Source organism: Trichosurus vulpecula, chromosome 2, assembly GCF_011100635.1.
Source record: "Trichosurus vulpecula isolate mTriVul1 chromosome 2, mTriVul1.pri, whole genome shotgun sequence".
NCBI lineage: Eukaryota > Metazoa > Chordata > Mammalia > Diprotodontia > Phalangeridae > Trichosurus > Trichosurus vulpecula.
The window spans coordinates 255,659,455-255,679,689 of NC_050574.1; the positions used below are offsets into that span (position 1 = coordinate 255,659,455).

General features: G+C 37.8%; 1 protein-coding gene across 1 annotated transcript; it reads left to right on the forward strand.

The window, feature by feature from the left end:
- The first annotated feature begins 17,937 nt into the window (after positions 1-17,937).
- On the forward strand, positions 17,938-18,248 carry LOC118835739 (protein S100-A1-like). The gene has a single exon (XM_036742979.1). The coding sequence runs from the start codon at positions 17,938-17,940 to the stop codon at positions 18,217-18,219; it is 282 nt and encodes a 93-aa protein (XP_036598874.1). The 3' UTR covers positions 18,220-18,248.
- The last annotated feature ends 1,987 nt before the right edge of the window (positions 18,249-20,235 follow it).

Sequence of the window (20,235 nt, forward strand, 5' to 3'; positions counted from 1 at the left end):
TCTCATGCATGTTTACCTGAAGAAAGCTTTTTTCCATCTGTGGGGATAGGAAAAAGCAGCTTTCAGAATTGTGCAAAGCAAATGCCAAAGGGGAATTTGACCAAAGACAAGCTGAATGCTCCAAATCTTAGGTCATTGCTTCTTGTTTCTCAATTTCTACAGTCTAATCATGTTTCTTTATGGGTATTCTTGCTTTAGAGATTGTTGTCTCAGATAAGATTAACACTATTTGATTGTAGCAAATGTGCTCAAGACTACTTACAAACAGTTCTATACAGAAATATGGGCACCTATAGAAAACCAAATTGAAAATTAATAATAGGACAGGATCTCTCTTCAGTTTCTACTATGTTTGTTGAGAGGTTCTCATTGATCCTATCTTATCATACCATACCATATTGTACTGTATCATATCATACTATATCTTATCCCATCAGATTATATTTATCTATCTCTTCATCCAAATAGCTATATGAGTTTGTATATGTACTTGTATACACATATGTATACAGAGGAGGCAACAGATATAATGAGAGCAAGCATGAAAAAGTGGAGAGAGAGTTGCCCTTATTACTAGTAAGATGTGAATTAAGGTCTAACCTCTGATATATTCCGGCTGTGTGAGTCTGGGCCAATTACCTAACCTCTCAGAAGTATAGGCAGCTCTTTAAAACAGTAAGTTGAAGAGAAGATGCCAATCAGCACTAGAAGAAAGGATTTCTTCACTTAGAACTTCCCTAGACCAATGAACTTACAAATCCCCTCTTATAGGTATGAATGAGTATTCTAAAAGTCTTAGTGTAGGTTTATGTTTTTAATAAAGAACACCGTGTTAAGATTTTTGGGATACAGGGTGTGTGTGTGTGTGTGTGTGTGTGTGTGTGTGTGTGTGTGTGTGTGCGCGTGTGTGTACAAATACCCACAAATATACAAGGAAATACATTTCGAATTTTTGTTTTTGCTTTTGCTTTAAGGGAGAGGAGGGAGCAGGAAAGGTCTTTTGTACAAACTGGAATTTGAGAAGCGTCTAAAAGAAAGTCATTTCTCCTCTATTAGATAGTAAGCTTCTGTAATATCAAATAAGGTGGGACTTTCTTCCTGTTTTATTAAGTTGGGTGTCTTTGATTGAGCCTTACTAGGTGCTAAACCCCAGGCCCAAATCTCTATTTACTAGTTGCTAAGCCTATGTGGGCGTGGAGCCCTCATGGTCCTCAGGGGAGTTGCTAAAACCAGAACCAATAATAGGCACCTAAGTTCTGCTTGCTCAGATGACATTTGATGATTTCTGAAAACTGTATAAAAAGGGAGAACAGAGCTACTTGCTTAGGGCTCTCACCCTTGGCAGTGTGCTGATGTGGAGACTCTGGGCAGCTGTAGTTAAGAGCCCTCCAGTTTGTAAACCCGGATGTTCAGACTTTGTTAAACTCTGGTAACTATGAATTGAGATTTGAATCAGACAAGGTCTGTCTGTTGATGTTTGTAATTTGTTTGTGTTTGCTCTTAAGATCAGGGTGCTGGCTTTTCCCCCTGAGCTGGGTGAATGATATTTGTATGTTGGATTAAAGTAAGATTGTTAACCCTTTAAAGTTGCTTTCCTTAATAAAGGAGTTCAAAAGAAAAAAAAAGGAAGTCATTAGATTTTGGAATTAAGAGAGTACTGTAAACTTTAGAGAGAATAGTTTCTTTTAAATGGTGAGGTCTGAAGTCAACTGATAGAGGATATAACTGAGAATGAGAAAAGAAGTTTAAGAATTACTAGATTAAGATGACTTTTCCAAGGAGTCTAGTTGAGATGATAAAAAGAAATATAGGATGATATCAGTCATGTACCAAGAGATATTCTAAGGGTTATTTTCCACAACAGGAACAGAACCAGTAGATATAGAGGGATTGAATGAGAGAGAAGAACATGAGAGAATATGATTGGTGATAGAGGTAATATCCTGGAGAAGAAGGCAAGCAAAAGGGCCACCTCATCATTACAGATTAGAGTGAAGTTGAAAATAGTGAGGATGATATCTAAGGAATATGATTAAGGAGGAGGGGAAGTTAGAGATCTTGATGAAAGATCTCAGTTGGAGGGGGCATTTCAAGTATGACACAAAGTCGTAAGCAGATATTGTGGGCAGAGACATTGTCATGGAAAGTTGGTGAGAGAAGAGAATGATAGAACCAAACACTGGATGGGATAGGAAATCAATCTGGGAAGCATTGTAAGATTGTCTTTCTATGGGGATGATCCAGTTGACATGAGCTATCAGAAATTTTACTGAACCCACTCAGATGAATTTCCTCCAGATAAATTGAGCAGTATATGAGGAGGAGTAAAGTAGAAGGATGGTGGGATTAGTTTATGATCAAAATCTGACAAAATGTGATTAACGATAGAACAATAACAACAGTAATAACATTTATCTAATTCTTTGTGCCAAGCACTTTGCTAAGCACTTTACAATTATTATCTCATTTGATCCTCACACACACAAAAAACTAGGAGGTAGCTTCTATTATCCTCATTTTACAGATGAGTAAACAGCTCAAGTAACTTACCCAAGGTCACACAACTAGTAAGTATCTGAGGCTAAATTTAAATTCAAGGTTTTTTGACTCTCTACTCAGATCTCTAGTTGGAGAGGGTAGAGTTGAACTGATTCATTGATGGTCAAGATTCAGAAAGGAAAACTGTATAGCTAGTGCAGGACTGATACATAATACTGACTGGTAGGAAGATTAGAGGGTCAGGTAGGAATGAAGAATCATTTTAGGAGGAGAAAGGTATAGAGAAAGATGGAAAAAACGAAAGATTGTGTTTGGGGGAAGGAGAGATTCTGAGTTCTTGAATATGCAAGTGAATACTTAAGCATAAGGAAAAAGTCAAGGGTATGGCCATTTACATAAGTAGCTGAGGTGGAGTGGGAAGTAGTTATCAGAGTTTAGTAGCATGAAGCCTGGGAAGTTACTGTACCTGAGGGAGCATCAATACATATATTAATGTCTCTTAAAATAAGGGCAGGAGTTAGAAAAGAAAGGAAGACTGATCCAGGCTCCAAACTCATGGAGAAAAGAGAGGATGACATGTAGTCCATGGAATGTTTCTGAGATTCTTTAACACCAGCGTGCTATAAACTGTATGAACCCCCAAAGAAATTCATGACTCTCTGAGCCCCTTGTACTTTGCCATTTCCCCAGTCTTTGGCTTGCCTGCTTCTGCAATCAGTGGAACACTCTGTACTCCTAAATTTTCTGGGAAGCTGTGGTAAGACTCCCTGGTAGCCAAGTGAAGGTACCCCACCCACCTGGCAGATGGTCAAGAAAGTACAGAAAAATGCCAGTGCCCTTTGGCTTAGCAAATGACTGGCCAGACTAACCCAGTTAATCAGCCATTGCACACTTTCCTGGGCCCTTTTTCAGGCTGGAGAATTGGTGATAACATCAGCACTTCATCTGCTATAATAGCTCCAAGCCATAGATCTCAAGGTTGGGGGTGGAGTACTTGGAGTCCCAGATAGGTCAAGGACTGTCCCATAATTCCATGCATAAGATCTGCAGAAACTTCTGCCTCATTTTCCCTTCAATTAAATGACCTATGCACCCCCTCCCACTTAGCCCTTCTTTGAAAGAGATACATCCCACCCCTCAGCCAACTCTGGCTGAATCCATACCACCTGTGGACCCTGTGCAGCAGACAGTCCCATGAAGGAACATGAGCTGCTCTATTGCTCCTTGTGTTGGAATCTTAGTTCCCTTCCTGAGGCCCCAAGCCACAAGAGCCAAGAGGTACCTGGCTAATGTCCTGGGGACAAAGGAAGTACAGGCTGCCCTGCTGCCTCCCAGGCCACTAATCTTCGTGCTTCTATGGAGGTGGGACTTCTCCAAACTGTTGAAAGTCTTCTCCAAAGGTCCCCTGGCTATGGATGGCCCTTGTTTGGGATTCAGCCCCCAACAACCAGCTGCTGGAAACTAGAAGTCTGGAATCAGCATGATAAGTCCATCCTTAAACTATTGGAAAATCATATGGCAACTTTTGGGACTTCGGACATGAACACCCAAGGACAATAGGAAAGGACAAGAAAAAGAAAAAAAAAACCTGGCCACCATATGCTATAGAGACACATTCTTTTAAAGTAAGTCAAATTCCATACTTTTATCTGGGATCAGAAGTAGCTAGACTAAGATAAAAGTAGCAGGTTGTCTGGGCTTCTTGCTGAGTTCATAAACATGCTTAAGACTGTCCCTAAATGGATGGGCTTTTGACTTCACTGAAGTGGACCCAGGTGCAGTGTGAGAATATATAGACTCCACATAAGATGTGGATGTCTCAGCTACAGACAGAACTAAACTTGCTATGATAGATACCTTAGCCAGTTAAAGATTACAAACAGCTTATGGCTACTATCATTGATAACATCAATCTTTTTCAAATGAGAGACATCTTTTTTTTTTCCTTTATCTTAGAAAGGATGTGTAGTATGCTAGAAAGACCATTGTTTTTAGATTTAGAGGACCTGGGTTTGAATCTCAATCCTGCTAATTACCAACAAAAATAAATACTAGGAACAGAAATAAAAATTCCCTTCATAAAAGTAAAATTCTCATCATTAAAGAAAGCAGAAGATAGGGGGTTATTTTTACTTAATGTTTCACAATATTCTGAAATTTACTTAATATATAATCCTATAAATTTAGCAACCTCATTATAATATTAAAAATAGCATTTTTTCTTTGACATCTGTTCAGATTATTAGTTTAAAATATTATGCTGTTTATTTGAAAATGAACTGAACTATGGAGTTTAAATCAGAAATAATGCTCACCATGTCATTTAAAGCCTACCTGCCTATTATAAACATAGGCCAATCTCTCAGACTGAAAGTCTTTGTATTGTCTTTTCATTTGGATAGTCAGAAGAAGGAAGGTAAGAAGGACATAGCTGGAAGAAAGGAGGAATGAAGAAGGCACTGGGACAATCAAGTATCTTATACAATAAAATGATAAATATGTTTTTTTCTTTTTTTTACAAAATCTCAACATAACTACAGCAGTGGTAAGGCCTCAACATTTTGAATCCTTGAAAATTGTGTATCTTCCTACTCCAGTTAATTCCTATGATTCTAGAGATTGTATGATTAATTGCTATCCTCTTGCTGCCTAATTTTTGACCATTTCAATACTCCATAGTGTCACTGAATGGAATTAGACAAGAGAAAAAGTTAATTAAATCATTATGTTTTACTTCTAATGGTAACTTCCTTAATTCTAACATAGAACTAATAAAAGTTTTCTCAAAAGGTTGAAACTAATGACTTAAATTCATTTTTTGTATTATTAGTAGACTGTGATTTGTATATACAATTGAATAAGTAAAAAATATAATTAATGATATGAATTGAAAGAAGAAAAGGATTTTATTTTGCAATTCCTAATTTGTGTTAGCTACATATACAATAATACTGTTAGTATCTATGGGGAACATAATAAGATATTAGTATAAATAATAGTAATTGCAAAATTCTGTGAATTTTTAATCTTTAAATGGCTATTTAAAACTTAAAAGTATGCTATGAAGTAAAAAGTAAAGTATGAAGTAAACCTTAGAAAAGTCTCTTTCAAGTAGTTAAGTGGTGTTATTGCAATTTAAACCAAAGTAGAAGGAGGTCACCCAAATTGCCCAGAGCTATAGAGCAAGTCAGTGACTAGTCTTGTAACAACAGTGTTACTAGCAGCTGCTGTGGAGGTGTAAGGCCAACAACACTAGCACACAGAAGGTTCATTGATCTGCTTTTCTAAGGAAAGCAACTTTAAGGGGCTTACAACCTCACTTTAACTAAATATACATATATCATTCACTTGGTTCAGGGGGAAAGGTCAGCACCCTGAACTTCAGAGAAAACACAAACAGAAATTAGAAGCAGAAATTATATAAACAGAGAAAATAACACAAATAGAAGACAGGATTTCTATCTGTCTGCCCATAGCAATACATACATAGTTATCAGAGAGAGAAGCACCAACATTTGGGTTTTCAAAGCCAGGGGCTCCTTAACGGCTACCCAGAGTCTTGTCTGGCCAAAACACAAGAACAGTCTTCCTATGTGTGAGCCCCAAGAAAAATGCTAACCTCAGAGTATATATACACTTCTTCAGGGTCAGAGGGTGTCACAACTATGTGACTCAAACTCATGTGACTTAGGTTTTCTTGTGACTTAAGCAGGTCATCAAAGACTCTTGATTCAATCAAAGACTCAATCAAAGGCACTTGATTGCCTTAGTGCTGAGAAGCACTATAACTCCAGAAGAAAAAAAGAACAATACAGAAAGTTCCACTTTGCTCATCATTACTAGCCCCCAGAGTCCCAATCCAGTACTTAATCCACCCAGTCATGCTGCTTCTTCAGAAGTAGAAATACAATCACTGTAACAATGCATCTCATCCTCTGCTAGTACAGGATAGAGTTTAAATGTGAATATCCCTTTTGATGGAGCCTCCATCACCCTGCCTTTTCAAATGATTTTTAACTTGAAATTTAAGTCTAAATTTGGATCTAAATGAATCACCAGGAGAATAACCACATAAAGATGGTGTGACAAGAGATTACATGGCGCCAAAAAGTAAATCGTAATTTGCAGTGTTTATAGCATAGTCCTTTCTACCAAGGCCTTTAAGTGATAGCAGAATATCATTATCTTTGAATTGTTCTGATGCTTCCAAACCAGTCATGCCCATTTCAATGCATATATCGCTGTTGGAAGATTATGCTCTCTTGATCTGGATCAGGCCAGGGCTTCCTGAATTTGACATCATATAGAAAGCCTATTCGAAACTTATTGTGTGTTAATGGATTTCTAGGTAAGAAAGTTAATTATGCTGATTTATAGTAAGATAAGATTGTCAAATAAGACATAGAAGAAAAGAATGTGGGCACATGAAAAAAGTGGAGATTGTCATCTGGATAACATTTTCCCAAAGAACTCTTTTGAAATAATAAAAAAAATTCCAAGGCTGTGTGTGTGTGTGTGTGTGTGTGTGTGTGTGTGTGTGTGTATGTAGTATGCAATGGAGAAAAATAGGCAATAAAATTATTTAGATAAATGCTTCAATTTTTCACTTTTCTTTGTGAATGTATATAGCCAAGACTAATATTAAAATCATTCTAATTATAAGAAGTTTAATTCAAGTTTAATTATTTAATTAATTTTGTAATTTGTTGGTCAAAATACAGAGTTTTTATTAAAACTTAACAACACAATACTATGGATAGACCTATATTTTATATATTAGGATTAGTGAAAAAGGCAAGTTGATTTTCACTTAATTATAATTATACATGACATAAATTGTTTCCTTCCCTTGCATTCCCTAATTATTTACTCACATTTATAATTAGGAAATTTCTACACATAATATTCTTATAAAGATCAAGAACTCTGTTGTGATCAAATTGACCTAATTATAAGGTTAGCTATTTTAAGCCATAGATTATTCTTTCCATATATTCAAAAATGCATGTGTGTACACATATATTCAAATATATATGTATATTTATATCCATATGAAAATATTTCACTCTCTATATATAGCATATCTACTCATATAATATTTATAATAAGCCATTTTTTAAAAAGAAAGTTGGAAAATCAAAACTATCTGGTTTGTTTTTAGGTGCAGACATTTTATGGTTGCATATATTATGTATAAGATGTCCATAGGTGCCGAAGCCAGTAAGTTTGTGTGTCATCCAAGATCCTTTTCTCTTGTGGTTTGGAGAATGAATTATTTAAATAATATCTTTCATTTTCTTTTAACATTTCTGTCTTGTTATCTTTCTTTTTTAAAAATCTCCTTTCAGTTCTAAAAATATCTCTTCTTCTTACCCAAACCCATGGAGTCATTCATTGTCAAACAAAAAGGAAGAAATAGAAGAAAAAATGAAAGGCTTTGAACAAAACTGACCAATGTATCAATAGATTCTGACAGTATACACAACACTCCCAACTCATTGATTGCTCACCTCCACCCTCATATTGATATATACCTCTCCATTGATGAGAGGGAGTCATGTTTTCTCATTTCTTTAGAGAATAAGATTAATCCTTATAATTATATAGCTTATGGTTTCATTTTGTAGTTATTTGTACTTAAATTACAAATATTGTTTTTTGCTGTGTCAGCTTCATTGCGCAGCAGTTCACATGTTCCCATACTTCTCTGAAATCTTCATATATTTCGTTTCTTAAGGCAAAGTACTATTCGTCTACCATCCTGTGCTATAATTTACATTGTCATCCCCAGGACATGGTCATCTGCTTTATCTCCAGTTTTTTGGATATTTTTCTATCTTTTTTCTTTTCTTTTCTTTCTTTTGGTTATTCAAGCAGGTAAGTAGCATGGTGGATAGAGCATTGGCTATAGAGTCCAGAAGATTTGAGTCAACATCCTGCTTCATACACTTACTAGCTATGTGACCCTGGGGAAATCCCTTAACTTCTCTTAGACTCATCTTGGAATCTATGGAATGATAACAACTATCTCATAGGATTACAGAGAAGATTGAATTACTGTATTTGTAAAGTGCTTCACAAACCTTAAAGTGTTATAAATGCTATTTATTAATATTATTTATTTATTTTTATTATTAATTGCTATTATTTTATCATTTCTACACTAACTTGCTCATGGTGTTCATCTTGATAAGAAAAAAATATACTGTCTCCTACAAAGGGATGTGTTAAGAGATATCATTGATTTAGCTTAGACATAATACAGCATATCTATCCCAAAAGTTGCAGTGTGGTTTTAAACTGCATAAAGTCATTGAGGTACCCATGGTGGAATAGTTCATAAAGATCTGCCTTTAGAGCCATGAAAGAAAATGAAGTTTCAAGTCTATGTCCCTTGATAGCCTCTCTCTCAATGTTCAAGGAAACTCTCTTACACTATGAGCTTTAAAGAAACTGATGAACTATACTGGTAAATTTGGTAGAAGTTTCTTCAACTGGGATTATTTCGGTAAAATCACAGGTGTAGTGCCCATCTCCTATTAGGTACTGCCAACTTCATAATTAAGAGAGAAAGCCAAATATTTCTAGAGACCCCAAACTTCAAAGAGACATGAAAACATATTCAAGGTCTAGACATTTCATGGCTTATTCGCACCTGTAAGAAATATCATGGAGAAATTATAAAATAGATAAGATCAAATTCATACAATGTAATTTTATAATTCTTAGTATTAGTCTGGTAAGTCATTCTGGTAGGAAAGACAGAGATGTATTGAAAGTAGAGATGAAAATGAAGTTCTTAAATTACTTTTACCAATAACTATATAATTATACTTGCCTATATTCTATTCAATTTAAAAATCCATTAATACAATAGGTATAAGGAGAGGGTCAGAGTCACATATTAGATAAAGAAAAGGGTTGCAGTCAGAAAGATCAGGATAATGTCTTGCCTCTGAAATTTATTGGCTGTGGGCCTATAGGCAAAAAATTTTATTTTTTTTTAGGGCACCAGGAAGTTCTCTGAGAATGTAAGTTACAGGTGAGATGCAGATTTGCCTCGATGGAGGGAATTCCCCACTTTTCTGAAGTCATAGGTCTGGATCAAAACCAAAAAGTATGTGGAGGTACTCTCTCATGCATCAGGGATACAAATATAAGAATGAAAATAAGCCCTGGCCTCAAGGAGCCTATAAGATTATTGAGTTCAAATGGGGGGGAGGGGTGAGATACAACATGTACATAGAAAAAATACTTTACAAGGTAATTTGATGAGTAAGAACATTAGACAATTAAAAATGGGAGAAAAAAATTAAAGAAGACTTGGTGGAGGAAATAGCATCTTAGCTGAGCCTTGAAAGAAGAAAAGGAGGGATTGCAACTCTAGAGGGAATGAATTGGAGAGGTGAGAAATTAAAGAAATAGAGACAGTACATGAAAAGTAATATTCAGAGTGAAAAATAGAAGCAATGGGATTATTAAATAGAGTGGTGAGAAGACTGGAGAGAAGAGATGGATGCAAGAGATGTTACAGAGATAAGGGAAGTCAAGTCAAGGGTACCTACAAGTTTGTAAGCCTGAGTTACTGAGGATTAGAGTACTCTAAGTAGAGACAGAATGATTTGTAGAAGTGAGTTAAGAGGAGAAAATAATGAGCTCTACTTTAGTAATCACCACAAACTTATCTATTCACACTTAACCACTTCATTTTTTCTTTATATCATTTTACTTTTTTCATTTAAAATATGATGGATGATATTATGCAAGAATTGTACACTAAAAGGAAAATCATTTTTCCTTCATTTACAAATTATATGCCAATTCTTTAATTCTCATTTCCACTGTTCATTGATTCGTTTCCATCCTCAGACATGCCTGCCTGATTGCTATTCTTCCACCAACAATCTAGGTGTATTGCTCTTCTCTGAACTCCTTTCAGTGAAGAGAGAATGTTGATTTTTATGCAAAGCCTTTGGGGTAATGACTATATTCAAAAACATTTCTCTCTCAAGCATGAGGAACAGGGGAGAATTCAAAAAATAGCCCCCCTGGAGAAATAAATACAGAGATAACAGAAAGGCAGATTTTAGATGAAGTAAGAAATGTGAATAACCCAGTTAAAGAAAATGGGAGGCTATATGCTATGAACAAATAAATGGAAGCCCGCTGTCCTTATGATAATACTGCCCACATCAAAAGAAAAAATCTTTAAATGATTAGTGCAGCTTTGAATAGTTTCTAAAAGTGCACACACACATATATATATATATACACATACATACACATGTACACGTATACATATATATACATACATATATATTCATCTATATGTATGTGTGTATGTATTAATGTATGTGTGTGTATGTATGTATGTATCTATCTTCTTTACCACCACTCCTCCCAAGGGATACATTACAAGAATGTAAAGGACTTTCATTTAAAATGAATATGCCCATAATACATTAAATAAACCCCAAAGACTGTAGCTTAGTACTCAGTCTCCATAAAATGATGGGAATATTTTGAAGATTTTTAAGTTAGAAGATGACATAAAGCAGAAGTTTATTAGGGTGGCAGAATGTGGAGTATGGGGATGAGGGTGCAGCAAGAGAGAAAAGGTAGGGCCTTGAAATTATAACGAAGGCATTGTCATAGTAAAGCATCAAGTGATAATGTCCTAAACTAGGTGGGTTGAAATAAAAAAGGAAAGGCTGAAGAAAGTTAATCCATTAGTTAAAAGGAATATGGGAGGAAGAAGAGTCAAATATCCCAACTTTTTTTCATTTTCTCAGTATATTCAGTTTCTAAACCCTGCTTCTCTATTTTACCTTAGCTACACATAGAATGGTCGTACTCTTGATCCCAGAACCACCCAAACCTGTTCTATTTATATGTTCATAGACTCTGAAATATCTTTATCTGATAGTAATTTTTCATCATTCTATCTTTCCCTCTGCCTTGCAATACCTAACTTTATTGTTCATCTTCTCTGTGCCAGCTAAAATGGGAGAAGGAAATGGCTTCAAGGCTTAGGGACTCTCCCATGTGTCGTGATTCATTCATTTAGGGTTTTCAAATACTCAAATTCCCCCTCCCTATTCTCTTGATGCCAGACTTTAATCTTTTCCCAGTTATGACATGCTACCCCTTTAAAAGCTTTCCTTAATAAAAGTAATTATGCAATCCTAAAATTCACCATGGTGAGAGACACTGTCAACCTGGACACTAAGATGCAGCATCTTTCATGTCCTCTGATGGGCAAGCTTTTAACCTACCACTTCTTGTTCACCTAAGCTGAGTGTGGGCTGGGCGAGACTCGTAACCTTCTATATATAAGACTTGGGAAGCAGTTATATTTGGCCAACACATGTAATTATTTGCTGTTTTTATTTTTTTGGTATTTATTCTTTTAAATACATTGTCCACTACTATGATATATTTATTTCTATTTGGAGATTCAGAATGGGAAAATAGGGACTCAGAGAAGTAACTTAAATAATTTAAGAAATCACTCAAACTGAGTACAATATTTGGGGTTAACATGATGAGTTGATACCTGTAAGGGGTTGGTGCCAACCCCGGGGCTGTTAGGACCCTAGCACTTGGCCTGTTTCCTGGGTCAACCAGACAGGCTTAGTAGGAGTGGAACAGCAGGCACTCGGAGGGAGGGCCTCCGCCTTTGGGAAGCCCCTGTAGTCTACCTACACATGCAGGCAGAGACTGTCCACAAGGGACGCACAAGACCAGAAGGAGAGACCCAGCTGGCCATTACCTAATGCTCTTGAACCATTGCCTAACACAGTGCATTGTTACTTTACTTACTGGAACATCTTTGATACCTAATGGGGACATCCTGCCTCGTGTCTCATGTAGCTCAAGACAACCATCTTGCAACATGCCTGAGCATTCCCATGCCCTTGTAGATACCCTAGTACAACATTTTCCCTCATTCCCATACCCCTACAGATACCGCTTTGCAACAGTCCTGATCTTTCCCATACCGTTGGAGATACCATAGCGCACCATACATCGCAACAATCCAGATCCTTCCCATGCCCATACTGACACCCAGACTGAAACAAAGTGCAACAGTATACCCATACTGCAACATTGCTGTCCTGTCCCACCGCAACATTTCTGTTCCTTCCCATGCTGTCATCGTCATACCCATTGGCCACTTGCTTATGCTCATGTAGTGCAAACCCTATAAAAAGGGATGATTTCTACCAATAAATCGGAATGCCAGCTACCTTGACTCCCGCCTCATCATTGCATGCTGAGACAGGTCCTTGGTGGACAAGGACCCCCAGAGGAGAGAAGACCCCAACAGATACCTTCATGAAACTCTTCAACTAGCAAATTTAAAAAAAAAAATCACTGAATTTCTTGTGTCAAGAGACATTGCCCTGGATTCAGAGCTTATAGGTATTATGAGCATATTTTCTTTGTCATCAGTATGTTTCAGTTTTTGTTATATAAAAAGAACTTTTTTAGAAGTCATAAGTAGCATGCAATTTCTGGAACAGTAATGGTCAGCAAAACAATGTGCTATTGCTAAAAATGTATTTATGGTGGAAAAAATGACCCAAAAGAGCACTAACTATAAAATGTGTAATATTCCAAAGGTATTTCAAAGGTTAGTCTCCTTTCTTTGGGAATAATTATTTACATAATCTTATATAAAATTGTTTATATTTAGTACTTAACTTTTCGCTTTTGTTATGGTTTTCTTTGTTTTTGTATTTATTGCTAACTTCTGACCTATTGAGCTTCTAAGATCCTTCTTCAAAGATAGAATAGGGCACTCTAGGTATTTTTCCTTCTCAAAAGCTCCAATGGATTCCAATTTTCTATTGAATTAGCTAGAAATTCTTAAATTTGACATCTGAGGATATTTCCACCCACTTTTTTAGTTATCTTTTGTTTTGATAACACACACACATGCATGCACTATATATATATATATATATATATATATATATATATATATATAGATAGATAGATAGTATGTGTGCATATGTGTATGAGATACAAATGTTTAAATGTTTTGTAATTTTGTCTTGATTCTTCCCTGATTGCCTCAATATTATATAGTAGACTTTAAGACACATTGGAAAATAAAAATAGTATACTAATAAAAGAACTGAGGTTCCATCTGAAATATTTCTTTCTTTGGTCTTGGGGCATCTGAAAATCTGAACCCACATATATCAAAATAGGAACAAAGATTGGACAAAAACATCACTAGAATCATTAGCTCAACAATAGAAAAATGTATAAGTAATGAATACATTATGAAATAGAAATTATTAAAAATCTAGGAAAATGAAGCAATTATTTTTTCTTTTTTTAAAATTTTTAAAAAATTTTTAGTTTTTTGTTCTTTTTAATTTTTTTTTAATTTTTAGTTTACAATACTCGGTTTTACATAATTTTGAGTTCCAGATTTTCTTCCCTCCCTCCCCTCCTCCCTCCCCAAGATGGCATGGTAATTACAAATTTTCTCTCCATTTCTACCCTCCTGCCCACTCCAAGATGGCATATATTCTGGTTGTCCCATTCCCCAGTCAGCCCTCCCTTCTGTCACCCCCCTTCCCTCCCATCTCCCTTTCCCTTCTTCTCTTGTAGGGCAAGATAAATTTCTGCGCCCCATTGCCTGTGTATCTTAATCCTAGTTGCATGCAAAAACTTTTTTTGTTGTTGTTTTTGAATGTCTGTTTTCAAAACTTTGAGTTCCAAATTCTCTCCCCTCTTCCCTCCCCACCTACCCTCCCTAAGAAGGCAAGCAATTCAACATAGGCCACATGCACATCATTATGTAAAACCCTTCCACATTACTCATGTTGTGAAAGATTAACTATATTTTGCTCCTTCCTAACCTATGCCCCTTTATTGAATTTTCTCCCTTGACCCTGTCCCTTTTCAAAAGTGTTTGTTTTTGATTACCTCCTCCCACTGTCTGCCCTCCCTTCTATTGTCCCCCCTTTTTATCTTCTTCCTCCTTCTTTCCTGTGGGGTAAGATACCCAATTGAGTGTGTTTTGTATTCACTCCTCAGGTCAAATCCACTGACAGCAAGATTTACTCATTCCTCCTCACCTGCCCCCTCTTCCCTTCCTAGAGAAGCACTTTTTCTTGCCACTTTTATGCGAGATAATTTACCCCATTCTATATCTCCCTTTCTCCCTTTCTCAATAATTCCTCTCTTATCCCCTAATTTGATTTTATTTTTTTAGATATCATCCCTTCATATTCAACTTACCCTGTGCCCTCTGTGTGTGTACACACACACACACACACACACATATATATATATACCTACATATATACATACATAGACACACACATATGTGTATATATATATATGCATACATATATATATATATATATATATATATATATATATATATGCATATTCCTTTCAGCTACTATGATATTGAGGTCTCATGAATGATACACACCATCTTTCCATGTAGGAATGTAAACAAAACAGTTCAACTTTAGTAATTCCCTTATGATTTCTGTTTCTTGTTTACCTTTTCATGCTTCTTTTGATTCTTGTGTTTGAAAGTCAAATTTTCTATTCAGCTCTGGTCTTTTCACTGAGAAAGCTAGAAAGTCCTCTATTTTATTGAAAATCCATATTTTGCCTTGGAGCATGATACTCAGTTTTGCTGGGTAGGTGATTCTTGGTTTTAATCCTAGCTCCATTGACCTCCAGAATATCATATTCCAAGCCCTTTGGTCCCTTACTGTGGAAGCTGCTAGATCCTGTGTTATCCTGATTGTGTTTCCACAATACTCAAATTGTTTCTTTCTGGCTGCTTGCAGGATTTTCTTCTTGACCTGGGAGCTCTGGAATTTGGCAACAATGTCCCTAGGAGTTTTCTTTTGGGGATCTTTTTGAGGAGGCAATCTGTGGATTGTTTGAATTTCTATTTTGCCCTCTGGCTATAGAATATCAGGGCAGTTCTCCTTGATAATTTCTTGAAAGATAATATCTAGGCTCTTTTTTTTTATCATGGCTTTCAGGTAGTTCAATAATTTTTAAATTATCTCTCCTGGATCTATTTTCCAGGTCTGTGGTTTTTCCAATGAGATATTTCACATTGTCTTCCACTTTTTTGTTCCTTTGGTTCTGTTTTATAATATTTTGATTTCTCATAAGGTGACTAGCTTCCACTTGCTCCAATCTAATTTTTAAGGTAGTATTTTCTTCAGTGGTCTTTTGGACCTCTTTTTCCATTTGGGTAATTCTGCCTTTCAAGGCATTCTTCTCCCCATTGGCTTTTTGGAGCTCTTTTGCCATTTGAGTTAGTCTATTTTTTAAAGTGTTGTTTTCTTCAATATTTTTTGCAGTATTTTTTTGGGTCTCCTTTAGCAAGTCTTTGACCTGTTTTCCACAGTTTTCTTGCATCATTGTCATTTCTCATCCCAATTTTTCCTCTACTTCTCTAACTTGCTTCTGAGCTCTTCCATGACCTGAGACCAGTTCTTGTTTTTCTTGGAGGTGTTTGTTGTAGACTCTTTGACTTTGTTGAATTCTTCAGGCTGCATATTTTGGTCTTCTTTGTCACCAAAGAAAGATTCCAAAGTCTGAGACTGACTCTGAGTGCGTTTTTGCTGCCTGGCTGTGTTCCCAGCCAAATTACTTGACTGTTGAGTTTTCTGTTGGGGTATGACTGCTTGTAGAGTAAAGAGTACTTTATTCCAAGCTTGAGGGGATGTACTGTTGATTTCAGAGCTATTTCTATACAGCCAGCTCTGCCACACCAGCACTCCTCCTTCTCCAAGAACCGCCAACCGGGACCTGACGCAAATCTTAAGCAGGCTCTGCACTCCTGCTCTGATCTGCCACTTAATTCCTCCCACCAGGTGGGCCTGGGGCTGGAAGTAACTGCAGGTGTAGTTCTGTAGCTGCACCTTCCCCACTGCCCTTGGGGCAGTTGCCGAACCAAGAATTCTGTTCCCTGCAGCTTTTCCCACTAACCTTCTCTGTTATCTTTGGTGCTTGTAGGTTGAGAAGTCTGGTAACTGCCACAGCTCACTGATTCAGGGTGCTAGGGCCTGTTACACCTGGCTCTTGGTCTAGTTGGTCCTGCTGCCACCCACATTGGGCTCTGCTCCCCTCTGCTCCCTGTGTGATAGACCTCATCCAGTGACCATCCAGGCTATCCTGGGCTGGATCCCTGCTTCCCTCTGCTATTTTGTGCATTCTGCAGTTCTAGAATTTGTTCAGAGCTGTTTTTATAGGTTTTTGGAGGGACCTGGTGGGGAGCTCACTCAAGTCCCTGCTTTCCAGCTGCCATCTTGGCTCTACCCCCTGTTATAGCAATTGTTCTTATAATGATGATTATAACAAATTCCAACAGATAGTTATTCTAAACCCAGTGTAGATTTCAAGGACATAAATACATGAACTTTTTCTTTGTACTAGAAGTGGAGAGAAACCAAGAGAAAAATGAAAAACACAAGTAGGATACAAGTATTTTTCCCTTTCTTCAAAAGTGAGGAAGGAGAAAATTAACAACAAAGGAAAATTGAGAGCACAGACCAGAAGCTTCTTCCTTGTGGAAATGGAGGGAAATGAGAGCAGGACAAAGCAGTGTGTTGAAGTGGTGATTACTTTTTGGAGATGAATTGATCTAGATAGGAAATTCATTTTTTTGAACTCTTAAGTTTTGTGGTTCTGTTGCTCTGTAACTCGAGCCCTCTAGATGGCAGAATGGATAAATAGCTAAGTTTGCATCTTGAGAATCTTAGTTCAAATTCAGCCTCAGACATTTTCTAGCTATGTGACACCAAATAAGTCAGATCTCCTCTGTTTGCTTCTGTTTCATCAAATGTAAAATGGGAATAATATTAGTACCTGCCTCCAAGGGTTGTCATGAGGATAAAATGAGATCATAGTTGTAAAATTCTTAGCACAGGGCCTGGCACATAGTAGTCACTTAATTAATCCCCCTTCTCTTCTTATTTTCTTTCATCTCTTCTGTCCTTCCTCTGTGAAGGGATGGTCGTAAGGAACATTTAATTGTTTTGTATCATTATGCAAAGAGGTCTCCAAACTTCCGCCAATGATCCATGCTTGTCTTCGTGCTGGTTTTCTTTTCATTTTTTTTAACCAGTGAGAGAGACATCTATAAATGACATGCTTATCAAACATGCAGGTGGCACAAAGCTGTGAAGGGAATCCAACAAACAGGATGATAGAGTCAAAAATCAAAAACATATTTCAGACTGGGATAAATCACAAAAATGAAATTATTTTAGGTGAATATAAGATTTTAAAATTGAGTTAAAATAAATGCTGGGAGTGGGGAGAAGGATGCCTGAACTGAGATCTCCCCACATGGGCTCTGGTCACAGGACACACAGCTTCATCCCTCTTATCTGCTCCCCCTTCAGCCCCGAACCCACCCATAGGTGTGTTGCAGCCATGGACTTGGAGTTGGAGACTGCCATGGAATCTCTCATCAACATACTCTATGCCCATTCTGTCAAGGAAGGTGATAAGTATAAACTGAGCAAGAAGGAGCTGAAGGAGCTACTGCAGGCTCAGCTTTCTGGCTTCCTGGATACCCAGAAGGATGCAGACTCAGTGGACAAGGTGATGGAGCTGGATGAGAACAGCGATGGTGAAGTTGACTTCCAGGAGTATATGGTGCTGGTGGCTGTGCTTACTATGGCCTGCAACAACTTCTTCTGGGAGAACAGTTGAGCAAGCAGCCCAGCCCTGGCCAGCACCAATAACCCCATTCCCTCTCCCTCCATTCCCACCCTTGCTTTCCACATTGGCCCTCCCCCTGCCCTCAGACTCCCTGTTTTAACAATCTAGCTAGCAGCTCCTGTGGGGGTGTAAGATCCACCCACAGCCAGCACCCAGAAAGCTGCCGGCACGCCGGGAAAGCACAGGTTCTTTTTATCTGCTTAACCAAGGAAAGCACGGTGAAGGGGTTGACAAGCTTACTTTAATCCAGCTTACAGACAGCATCCAGTTAGTTCAGGGGAGCATAGCATTCAGTTAGTTCGGGGGAAAAAACAGCCAGCATCCTGAACTTTAGAACATTCATTTAGTTCAGGGGGAAAAACCAGCACCCCGAACTTCAGAACAAAATACAAACAAATTACAAATATCAACAGACAGACCCAATACAATTCATAGTTACCAACATCTAGGTTCAGCCTGAGAGCTCGGAACAAGGGCTGGCCCAGAGGCATGCTCACCACTGCTCCCACTGCTGCTGCAACCAAAAAGGGATCTTCAAGTTGTCTTCTCTCCTCTTATAGAGTTTTTGACATCATCAAGCAACGCCTGAACGACCAGGGCCGATTGGTTCTTGAGTCGCCCTCCCCCCCAGGACCCTGGGAGGTTCACATCCATGTAGACTAGGTTAACACCCAATAGGGCATGGCTCTGGAGTCAACACCTCCCCTCAGCCAGCCCCATGAATCATCACACAGGAGGTTCTCTGCTCCCAGGCATGGGTCTCTGGGCTTCCTGCCCCCTCGAACAGTTGGGGCTCAAAATCTTGGGGTAAAGGGTGAAGGTCTCATTTTCCATAGCTTCTTCTTGCTGAAATCGGACATAGAGCTGTTCATGCCCCAAGAGTTCCATTCCAGAGGTCAGTTCTTTAGAAAGCTGGCAGGAATTCCAAGAATGCTACATGCTTAGGCAGTCACCAGAAAGTGCAGGGTGCTTAAGCCTAAAAGAGACAGAACTAGCAACAAGCTTAACAAAAAAAAAAAAGAACAAAAAGAGAGGCAAGTATGGGCTATTATCTTTCAAATAAAATCATCTCCAGTTTGGTTGAGATTTCAGTTACGCAAATATCTAATATCAGAGCCAAACTCAGGTGGGAAATGTTTCTTTTCAAAAGGAACACAATGAGGAAACTAAGCCAAGAGGATCCCATCCTAGATAGAGACTAAGATTGTCCTCCCAGCCTTTCCCCAGATATACAAGGGAACACAATGGGAAAACTAAACCAAGAGGATCCAATCCTAGATAGAGACTAGGATTGTCCTCCCAGCCTTTCCCCAGATGTACAAACTTTCATCCGTTAATCACACAATGTCACCTTCCCTCCGAGTAGCTTGTGGCAATTACCAGCATCAGCCATACCTGTGGGGTCCGTGAATCTATTATTATAGCCCTATTCACAGTAAAATATATGGTTCAGGGGTACGATTTGGTAATTATCTTCCCCTGAATAGACAACTGTTACAGTGTTGTCCTTCCCATGGGCTATGACTTCTGCAACCTTTGGAATATCATCTGGCTTCTGTTTTACCCATACCTTAGCTCCCAACTTTATTCTATCGATGGAGCAAGACCCTTTTGCCCCTCTAGCAATTATTTTGGGAGGAGGGTCAGTTTTCACAGAGGGTATTTTTTCACAGGGGATAATAATCACTTGAACTATCCTATCATTTCTACAAAATTGTACAGGTTTTTCACCCAAATTCTGGAGTGTCACAACAATTTCTTTTCTATAATTAGAATCCATCACTCCAGCCAATGTACTCCTTGAGCTGCTAATCCTAGTTTAGGTAATATCCATCCAAAATGATTCTTGGGGATTCTCATACATACTCCAGTAGTGGTTTTTCTTATTTCTTTCCTACTCAACCTAAAATTCTCTATACAATGTAAATCATATCCTGCCGAACCGGGTGTTCCTGGACATGGTCGTGGGACATCTTCCCTCACAGTCCAAAATTCAATATTTTGGAT

Bases quoted from the DNA above. Each gene is read 5' to 3' on its own strand.
- LOC118835739 (XM_036742979.1), top strand. From the start codon at position 17,938: ATGGACTTGGAGTTGGAGACTGCCATGGAATCTCTCATCAACATACTC.